General features: G+C 37.0%; 1 protein-coding gene across 1 annotated transcript in view; it reads right to left on the reverse strand.

The window, feature by feature from the left end:
* Nucleotides 1-2,033: 2,033 nt before the first annotated feature.
* FAM73A (family with sequence similarity 73, member A) overlaps nucleotides 2,034-10,833 on the reverse strand; it is a 45,003-nt gene continuing 36,203 nt past the window's right edge. Inside the window, exons 8-15 of the mRNA XM_009333841.1 lie at nucleotides 9,366-9,484; nucleotides 9,110-9,182; nucleotides 8,685-8,771; nucleotides 8,463-8,561; nucleotides 7,999-8,133; nucleotides 6,495-6,548; nucleotides 4,549-4,665; nucleotides 2,034-4,216 (exon numbers count right to left, since the gene is read on the reverse strand). Of these exons, the coding sequence (XP_009332116.1) occupies nucleotides 3,998-4,216; nucleotides 4,549-4,665; nucleotides 6,495-6,548; nucleotides 7,999-8,133; nucleotides 8,463-8,561; nucleotides 8,685-8,771; nucleotides 9,110-9,182; nucleotides 9,366-9,484 (903 nt within the window). The 3' untranslated portion in view covers nucleotides 2,034-3,997. The remainder of the gene's footprint in view (nucleotides 4,217-4,548; nucleotides 4,666-6,494; nucleotides 6,549-7,998; nucleotides 8,134-8,462; nucleotides 8,562-8,684; nucleotides 8,772-9,109; nucleotides 9,183-9,365; nucleotides 9,485-10,833) is intronic.

Raw genomic sequence — 10,833 nt, forward strand, 5'->3', positions numbered from 1 at the left:
CGATCACTTCCCTACTCCTGCTGGCCACACTATTTCTGATACAGGCCAGGATGCCGTTGGCCTTCTTGGCCGCCTGGGCACACTGCCGGCTCACGTTCAGCCGGCTGTCGACCAACACCCCCAGGTCCTTTTCCGCCAGGCAGCTTTCCAGCCACTCTTCCCCAAGCCTGTAGCGCTGCATGGGGTTGTTGGGGCCCAAGTGCAGGACCCAGCACTTGGCCTTGTTGAACCTCATACAGTTGGCCTTGGCCCATAGATCCAGCCTGTCCAGGTCCCTCTGCAGAGCCTTCCTACCCTCGAGCAGATCAACACTCCTGCCCAACTTGGTGTCGTCTGCAAACTTACTGAGGGTGCACTCGATCCCCTCGTCCAGATCATAGATGAAGATATTGAACAAGACCGGCCCCAATACTGAGCCCTGGGGAACACCGCTCGTGACCGGCCACCAACTGTTCAATCAAGTTGATTGAACTTAATATTCAATTAAACCCTTCTGGTTAGTACGATAGGCAGGGACCTCGCTGGCTGACCACCACTTTGCCTACATCATGTCTGCAAGCCACGACAGCCATCCTTAGGTTGGGGGTTTCTGCATTTATTAAGGTGTCTGGCTGAATCACTTTTTGACTTCTAGGACTAGAAACACCAGTATTCGGCTTTTTGGTGGATCACTGGCCTATGTGTTGAAAATTTATCAATGCTGTGGACCATTCAATAGAAGCAAAATTAAACAGGTTGACAAAATCAGTTTAACCGGGACAGCTCAAAAGCTGTTCCCATTCCGTTTCTTTTTCATATACACAGTAAATTTTGTAATAGTTGTTTTGTGTTGGATTTCAGGGAGCAAATTCAAGTTTTAGATTCAGTTATATGAGCAACAGTCGTTTCACTGAATTATTTTATTTAATATACACAACTGCAGTTCATTTAGGCAACAGAAAGTTCACAAATACGCTTACTCTGACACTTGATTTGACACGTTTAGCTTGATAGAAACCAAAGACTACAAAAGTGAAGTATAATAATCATTAAGAACACGTTAAAAGTGAGATTATTATTACAACTAAATTACAAATTATATAAATGTTTGATTCTTTTATAATCCTTACACATTCAACACTTCTGATCTTCGCAGTACAGTTATGGCAGAAGAGGATGGCTTTTAAATTTAGCTTGTTCTTATTAGCATGGAAAGTGGCATTCAAAACTATTTAAAAATTTAGAGATTATAAACTATATTCTGATTTTTATTACGAATTCACTAAAGTAGAATTGCATCGTACTATCATTGCTTTGGTGCAGCTCTGTCGCTTGTTTTTTCAAAGATGGTGGACTTCTGAAATTCTTAAGCCGTATGGCTGGTTATCAGCAGATACTCTTTACAGACCTTCTAGCCAAGGTGTATAAACCTCAGGTTGTAACAGAACTGATTCCAGTTCTGTGCTACAAGGAGACAGCTATCTCCCATTTAAATTCATAGCTCCGTCTCTGGAGTTAGGAAGGACAGAGTACACGAATGCATTTTTGGGAAAAGGTCCAAAAGCACCCAGAGGAGATCAAAGGCCTACCCACACGTACCTGCACATTTCCCTCTTCCTCTCTTTCTCCCTTCCCCTCTCTCTCCATTTCTTTCTTCCTTTCTTAACTGTTTCTGAATCAAATATTTGCTGGCGGTATCTTACAGCAACCAGATACTGCAATTCTTATTTTGGATGGAAAATGCACCCGTCCGATTTCCAACCCGATTCTATGGACTTTTGAAAGCTCTATGAGTGCATGGAAGTGCTCCTGATTTAAAGGGATACGTTTGTTTAAGCCAGATATTATCAGGTTCTTACCCATTTTCTAAATATTTTGGTGTTTCATTAGACCTTTTTCATTCTTCTGTTTAAAAAATTCCTCTCAGTTTTGACAGAAGAGCGATTTTTAAATTACCTGGAAACATTTATAATCTCATGTGCAACGCTGTTACACTTTCTTCAAGAGCTTTTTATAAATAATACGAAAGTCGCTCACTTAAATACACATTTACTTCTGTAAAAAAGTGCATTTCTGTTTTCCTGTGATGAATGTTAAAATGTCACTTTTTTCATATCATTATTAGACCAGACAAACCACAGCAGACAGTTTCCTTTGGCACACTGCAACCTCCAGGTAGTACATTTGGTGTGGAACACGCCATTTACTTCTGTTTCCAGCTATCGCTATTGATTCTGAACCCAATGAGACACCTTACCGTTCCATATAATTTCATTCATAGACTTGCAAAAAGCTGCCAAAATACAGATATTTTTGAGCAGTATAATCGGGGGAGATAAGTATGTTTAAGCTAAGTGAGATGGGTGAAAAAAACTTCACATTCTGGTATTGAAGACATACTTTGCGGAGAAAAAAATACAGCGTGGAGCACGGTGCCAAGTTCAGCAACTTGAATGGTGGAAATAGGCCAACAGCAGCATTTGGAATTTCTGTTTTATTACACATAGAAGTATACTTCTTTTTGTTTAATAAACTATAATCAGTTGGCATTTCACACAAGTCATATGACACATTTTCATCATTTCTATATTTATCAAACGAGAACAACAAAGGAGCAAATTGTCGGCTTCAGTAAAATCTATGGAATTACACAGGCCCTCCTTTTCAAATACCATCGGTTTGGGTTGTGTTTGCAACAAAAGTTGACATGTTTCTAATCGACGTTTGTTTCAATATGCTAGATTTTAACAACATGCTTCTCAAGTATCTGAATATTTAGAATTACTCTGTAATTACTTACTCTGTATTACTTGACACAGGATAGATTCTTGTGGGCTGGCTTTGTGTGGCAAAGCGCATGTAAGTGTAGTTTAAAAGCCTAAGCTAACTATGAAACGTTGTTTCAGTTTACAGAAATTCCAAGGTTATAGATCGTCATTATTTATTACCTCTAGCACAGGAAAAAAAATGTTACTGCAAGTTCCCTCATGCCTCCTTACTGAGCTGCGCTCCTATCTAAAGTTCAGGGTTCCGCACCCTGAGCCGCAGTTTTGCATTGCACACAGATGGCCACAATTGCTTACGTTTCCCCTTAAGTAGACACCTGACTTCCTACAGGGAAGGGAGGAAGACGGAAACGCTTTTAATTATAAAACACTGCCTTCGATTCTGTTTCATGATTAACACATCTCATCACACATCCTTATTCAAAAATATATTTTGAAATGCTACATATGAACTGAGAATGGTATTAGTTTATTTACCACCACCATATAAAGTAGTAACAGTTTTAGAAAAAGGAAAAGTTTTAAATTAATTGGTGAAGCTAACATAGCTTTTTCAATATAAATAAACGCTCTCAAACACCTTCATGATGTTTAGATATTTTAAAACAAAATAAAGTAAAAAATGCATCCTGGAAGTCATTCCTGCCCAAATGGTGCCTGCGTTTTCTGCATCGCTCTGTTACGCTGTAGTACAAAATGACTGCTTACACCCACACAAATGTAATTTCAGGGCAGTGGCAACACGTTCAATCTTGTGAGTGTGATTACTCTATTGCATGTGTCACATGAATAAGAGACTGCATATACCCCAGTCGAAACACCTTCTAGATCTAGACACACAATGATCTGGAGACTCTGTAATGAACATTTTGTACTATAAGCCTTTAAAGGAAACAACTCCATCAGCTTGACTTAAAAATTATCTGTGCAAAAGTACAGTATTTCATAAATAACCTTTACCCAAATATCACAGAAAAAAGCTTTGGGATACATTAAGTATAAATACAGTGACAGCTGAGCTGCAAATTTAATTTAGGTATATACAATAATATGCTCACCAATTCTTTTCGTAGATGTACATTTAACCTCCCTGAGTCCTTTTCCATACTTAGCGACACGATACATTTTCGGATGCTTGCTCAGTAACAGCAATGATAGCTTCGGCGTTAGAGAGAAAGGCGGGAGGGAGTACGCCAAAGTGCACTCCATCTCATTTGTCATGGATTTTAAGCTTACTGTACTTTTGCTTCTAAGAGCCCACTGGTCATGACGTGCCCATGACCACTTACGCAAGCACTGACATGTCTTAGTGAATCTGCTCCAAGATAGGCCATTAAAAGTTCAGTGTGTCGGATTAGTAATTGCATAAGATCCTCAGCCAAACTCTCCATAGTTGAGTATCGCACCTTTTCAAAATCAAAGATGTCTTTGAGGAAGAAAAGCACTTGATCCTAGTGGGGGAAAAAAAAGGAAAAACTTGTATTCACTTACAAGAAGAAAAAAGTATACAATGCTAGCTATTTCTTTTACACGTTTCCTAAAAACATCCATTTACGTATTCTTTTGGTGATAAGGTAGAAGTGCACTAAACAGACTTTGCAGAACAGTTCTAGGCTTAAAAACCATTTTTAATATGAAAATATTTATTTTCATGGTTTCCTACTATTAGTCTTAATCTTAGGAAAATGCAAACGTATGCCTATAAATAAGATCCTCATTTCTTTTAATCTGGAAGAATTTTTTTTTAATTAAGATAAGTGGTAATTAAAAAAAAGTTACAAACCTTGAAGAAGCAGCATAGGTCATAAAGGGAATTTCTAGGGCCCAAAAAGCCCCACGCCAAAACAGGGCTGATATGTTCACATACAGCATAGAAATGTGCAAAAAATCCATCAGGCACCTAGTGATGTAAAAATTGTGGACAAAAGTTACACAGTAAATTTAGTATAGATCTCTATTATATGAAATTAAGTCTTCAGACAAGCCTAAACCACCTACTACTTCAGGGCTGTGGTAACCTGAACTCCTTTAAGTTATAAGGCAACTGTACCAAACAAGTGTCATGAGTTTTTTTAGAAAAGGTTTTTACTTCAGTGGTACTTTGGATTTTAAATGTTTTAAGATTAATAGGCATAAGCACAGAAAGATCATGAAGAGTCTACTCCGACTCCCATATGACAGATCAGATAATTTTATTCAGTTATTCCTGTTTGAGCCCCTATACACTATGTATAGCTGAAACTCGCAAAAAAGTAAGCAAACTGCACAGTTTTGAATGGAAAAAAATTACACCTTACAAGAATCCATCTTTAAGTCTAAAGAAAAACATAAAATATCTGCGAATGTCCATCTGGTTCTTAATTTTACAACCTACTGGCACTCATAAAATATAATATAGTATAAATTTATATATCATATATGGATGTACAGTTTATTTTATATACTCATAAGCATGTATTTATAATTTTACATCAGTTAATTTATAAAATAATAAAAATAGAAATTAATCATAAATTAAAACATAAAATACCACATAGAGAACTGTCTGTAAGTAAATTTAAGTTCATCAAACTCCTTGTGGTACAGTTAGTCTCTCCCTTACAAAGGCTTCCACGCTGCTTAACTTTATCCACTTCTGAATGACTCCAGCAGCACTGAGAAAACTAGTCCCAAGGAGTAAAGTTACTCACACATTTACAAACTTATAAATATTGAGACTTCAGTATACAAAGGAACTACAGAGTAAGGTAGTTGTGCATTGAAATAGAGACAAAAATAATAGGTTACTATAACATCTGTTTTGGAGATATAATCCCTTTATATAAAACTAGTGTAGGAAAGATCTATTTATGTAAAATTCCCAACCATATTGACACAGGGATGTAACATCTCAAATCTTAAGACACAACGGTAGCTGAGGACCTTTCACAAAATACCAGCTGCCACTGGAAGCAACTTCTTTACGATGAAATACGTCTTTCGCAGTTAGGAGTCGCGTAAATAGCTATTCTTAGAATCAGAAAAAGGTGTCAGCGCCATCTCAGACACTTGAGCAGAGATTCCTCACCTGCGGTATGCAAAACCACTCCTAACGGCTACGGATGTCCTGCAGCAAGCCTCAACTCCGCTTTTGGACTGGCTATTACAGAGATGGGGCATTTGCCTCCTAGGTCTAATAAAAGCCTCCAAAGGTGGAAGTAAAGAGCTGCTGGCGCAGAGGAGTTCTGCTTCGAAATCTGCAGGGTTCCTTCACCGAGAGGTCAGGATGCAGAAGGGGGCTGAAGGAGGCTGCAACAGAGTTCCTGCCGCTGGCGAGGAAGATGGTACTTCAGGTAGGTAAAGGGACAGGACTGAATTCTATTTAGCTGTGGAGATGATGCAGGGAGATGGGGTTGCGAATCCTAGCGTAAGCAGGCGAGATACAAGATTAATGACCTTGGTCTGCAAAAACCCGAAGTACATGTGTGGGGCCCTAAGTCAGAGAAATTACTGTCACCACTGTTGACTGGACCTAAACCAGACTGAAAATCTTTCAGCTAAGACTTTTTGCTAAAAAACGGGTATTAGGGCCCCATGAGCTAAACTTATACAATTGGCAGCCTCTTGTCTAAACTAACATGTCTACAGGATTAAGGGTTGATCTGCAATTTATTTTGCCGAAGTTACAGGACAGAACTTCAAATTCTTAGGAGCCGATCAGTAACTTTGGTCCACATAATTTGAACTTACCTTCATTTGCTGTCTTTTCTGCTTCAGTACTGACCAACAGCTTGAAGCCACAGCCTAAATGTTAAAAAAAAAGCCAAAAAAAAAAGCCTCGAACCCTGCGTAACTTCATTGTAAGAGAAATTATCTTTCATCTCAAAAGAAGTGATCTGCAGAATACTGTATTTCTAAATGTTGGGGATTTGTATTTTCTTCAGTTTCAATCTTGTGATAACACAAAGTTTAAAACTATAAAATATCAGCTGATACAAATAACTGATTTTATATGTAGTTCATATTTGTTATTTTCAGATCTTATTTTGCAACATTTTCTTTAGTTTAATTCAAATGTAGTTTGGCATTCTTGACTAATTTTACAGTTGCAACAGTTAGCGACATTCACTGGGTTTAACTGAGGACCAGTCTCTCATATACCAAAGCGCGTGCTCAGACATAACTATTTTAGATATTAAGTAGCATGTGAACACATTGAAATGTCCTTTTTCATTTTAGCAAAAACATTCTTGCAATAGCTTCAGATTCAGCAAAGGAGTTTTGTCCAAATATGGACCTGTGAAATACAATATACCGATACCAGTACTAGGCTTTTTCCCCTCATAGCTTGTAACTATCCTCATCTGATTCCCCTTCCGTACTGCAAGATAATTTACTACTCACAAAACACAATGCTATCACATAACTACAAAAATAAATATATGCATGTTACCTTTATTTTTCCTCTAGAGGGAATATTTCAATTGAAAGACAAAAATAAAAGGAAAACTAGCAGTTTATAGACATAAACAGATGAAATGACAGTAGCATCTCTACCAGCTGACCATGGCAGTAGCCTGTATGTCTGTAACAGAGGGATGAGGCCTATTTGACAAATAAACAGGCACATCTGAAAAAGCATGAAATGTTGTCAACTTTTGAATGCCTGTATTGTATTCATTTACTTTTCTTTGCTTGCAACTTTGTGCCTTATTGCTACATCTCTGGTATATGAACCAAAACTTGTATCTAGTATCTAAGATGGGGCTAACAGAAACTTCCCTTCTAAAATTCTACTTCCTCAGAGAAAATTCATTTTTGCAGGACAAGTTAAAAGTATTTTCTCCAATACATTCAATCTTTCTATATATTTTGGACCCAGACTTGTAGCTTTTAAATTGCTATTATGAAAAACCTGATACGTTTATTTTTCTGAGGAGTATTTCAGGTATATATTCAGTTATACTGGAAGCTGAATTAGACTTTACAGTGAAGGACAGTGTAGTTTCTTTGCTTCAGAATTAATGCTATTATCAAGACAATATACACAGTCTTTATCCTGCAGTTGTTGGATTTATTCTCGTTTTTACATTGTGCTTTAAGAATATAAAGCACAGATCGCCGGAAGAACAGTTTTGGCATATAAAGAAATTTTGTATCAGTATGCTCACACCAATGTTTTATTGGTCATACCATCTACTTATTGTAACGTACTACGGAATAATGATTATGAAAATTACACATAAATACTTACTGTTTCTTTAAAAGAGGAATTTAGCCAGCGGTTATTTACTACATTCTGTATAGATATTGGTGGATTTTCTAAATCTTCAAATGAATCCATTAATATGAAGTCCAGAACAACATCATAAAAATTCAGGTTTTTCACCTGTATTAAATCAGAACATGATCTAAGTAACCTAGTTTCTCTTTCAGTAGTGGTATTCAGCATGCACCGTATTCTAACTCTGTATTAAGATGCAGATTTATAACTGTTTTTAATGAATATTAAAGATTGTTTGTCAGTAAAGGAGAAGTTAAAAAAAATGTTACGTGCTCTCTGGCACTAAACTGCAGTGGTGGATGCCATTTCTCTAAATCAGCAATGTAAACACAGAAGAGTTGCCTTTCCCACAATTCTGAACTGTAAAATTTATTTTTAGATGCTACGGTTTGCAAAATGAAGGGTAAAAGCACTTTTCACAAATTCAGACTCACTCCTCTAGCAGCAAGTTCCATTTCAGTATTATCCCAGTGATCTGTTTGTTCCAAAAAATATATCATTTCATCAAAGACATCTTCAAATTTCTTTGGATTCTGTAAAATAAAAGCAATGAGTACCAAGCAAACTTAACAAGAGAGATGGTTTATTTACATTGGAAAGTGAATTCTGGTAGAAGTCACATTAACAATAAAACGTTAGTTAAAAAAGGCTTTTACCTTCCGTGCTCTCACAATTAAAGCAGACAAAATTTTTCTTCCACTTTCAGCAAGAAATATTCTGTTTGCTGTTTCTGAAAGAATTATCTAGAAAAGGTTTCAGAAAATATAGTCATATTCATTCCCAGGTTATACTAAGTGACCTTAAACACTTCAATCAAATTTAATATAATTATAGCCACTAGTATAGTAGGCAAGTTCCTAATAAGCCTTTGGTGCAAAGGTTCCAAAGCTAATCACAAAACTGGGACTCCTCTGCAAATACGTCCCATTTTAGAATTATAGAAATGGAAAAGCAACATGAAAATATTTAATTACAGAATATGTTATAAAAATGCCTGCACAGGTAGTGCATTGATAGTTTCAATGGCATGTATTTTAGGCGTAACAAGACAGACAGACAAATCACTCTCCTTACTATTTACCTGAAAAGCTTGTCGAATACAATGAAGCTTAGCAAGGAAGTCACTGTCTCCTAGACATTCAAACATTTCAGTCCTATATAAAATAGAAAAGTTTTCAAAGACCATTAAAAAAAGAAGCACAAGACAATTCAACTAAGTCTAATTCCTACAAGAAAATACCTAGTACAAGTAACTTCTAAAAAGTGAGTTCTATATAGAATATTTAACTTTAATTCTTGCTTTTCTTGGAAATAATTAAGCAGACATAAATCAGTACCTTAACACTCGTGAATAAATTTTGCCTTCTTCTGCTAAGTGCATAGCTTCTTCATACAATGGGCAATGGCAAAGGGAATCCAGACCATACGTATTACGAATCTCTCTGTGCTCTGTAAGCTGAAAAAAAAATGTTTTTGAAATTCATGAAAGAGCTTGCTAACATAATTTTTGTAAAGATAAAACAAATTAAAGAAGTTTTCCTGATATTCTGCTGAAAGATGTATTCTTTTCTGCATCTGCTTAAAACAAAGGGGCAACACTCAACTAGTAAACAGCAGAGAAACACCACACTATTAACAAGACTGTTTTCTTCGTAACTTTTGAAATCTGAAAGCTACAGTTTCAGGTTTCAAGTTTCAAAAGTTTAATTAATAAAATGGTGGCAGCTTAGTTTTGTTTTTAATTTGCCTAGTTAAATCTAATGGGTCTCAAAGCTGTTAAAAAAAAATCATTGTCAGGACACGAAGTACAGAATGATTGCATCATGCAAATCTTTAGGAAGCTGGAAATAGTAACATCCTCCCACCCCAGTTTTTGTTTCGCTGGTAAATATGTCTGCTAGTTTACCAAAGCATATTTTACGAAGCATGAGCATCCAGCATTTTACTACAAGCTCCCAAAAAGGTTTTCATTATCAGCAGTTTTAATTCTGTGGTTATCATATAAATTAACATGAACTCATAGACATTTTCAGAGCAAGAAAAAACAAAAGCAGATTAAGAAATCAAAGCACATAAATACTACAGAGAACTCCTGTTTACAGGATATCATATTTAATCCACAAAACAATGGCTAGCTACAATTCCACTACAAACATTGTATCATATTATTAATGATAAAAAAAAAAAATCAGAGGCTTACACATGCTTCAGTTTAGTCAATGACCAGAAAATGAATTCTAACTTTTTTTTTAATCCTTTTTTTTTTTTTTAAAAATCATAGAACCACAGAATAGTTTGGGTTGGAAGGGACCTCTAAAGGTCATCTAGTCCAACCCCCCTGCCGTGGGCAGGGACATCTTCAACTAAATCAGGTTGCTCAGAGCCCCGTCCAACCTGACCTGGAATGTTTCCAGGGATGGGGCATCCACCACCTCTCTGGGCAACCTGTGCCAGTGCTTCACCACCCTCAGCATAAAAAATTTCTTCCTTATACCTAGTCTAAATCTACCCCACTTTAGTTTAAAGCCACTCCCCCTTGTCCTGTCACAACAGGCCCTGCTAAACAGTTTGCCGCCACCTTTTTTATAAGCTCCCTTTAAGTCCTGATAGGCTGCAATAAGGTCTCCCCGAAGCCTTCTCTTCTCCAGGCTGAACAACCCCAACTCTCTCAGCCTTTCTTTGGAGGAGAGGTGGTCCATCCCCCTGATCTTTTTTTGTGGCCCTCTTCTGGACCTGCTCCAACAGGACCGTGTCTTTCTTATGCTGAGGGCTCCAGAGCTGGACGCAGCACTGCAGGTGGGGTCT

The sequence above is a fragment of the Pygoscelis adeliae genome, unplaced genomic scaffold (assembly GCF_000699105.1).
Source record: "Pygoscelis adeliae isolate BGI_AS28 unplaced genomic scaffold, ASM69910v1 Scaffold10, whole genome shotgun sequence".
NCBI lineage: Eukaryota > Metazoa > Chordata > Aves > Sphenisciformes > Spheniscidae > Pygoscelis > Pygoscelis adeliae.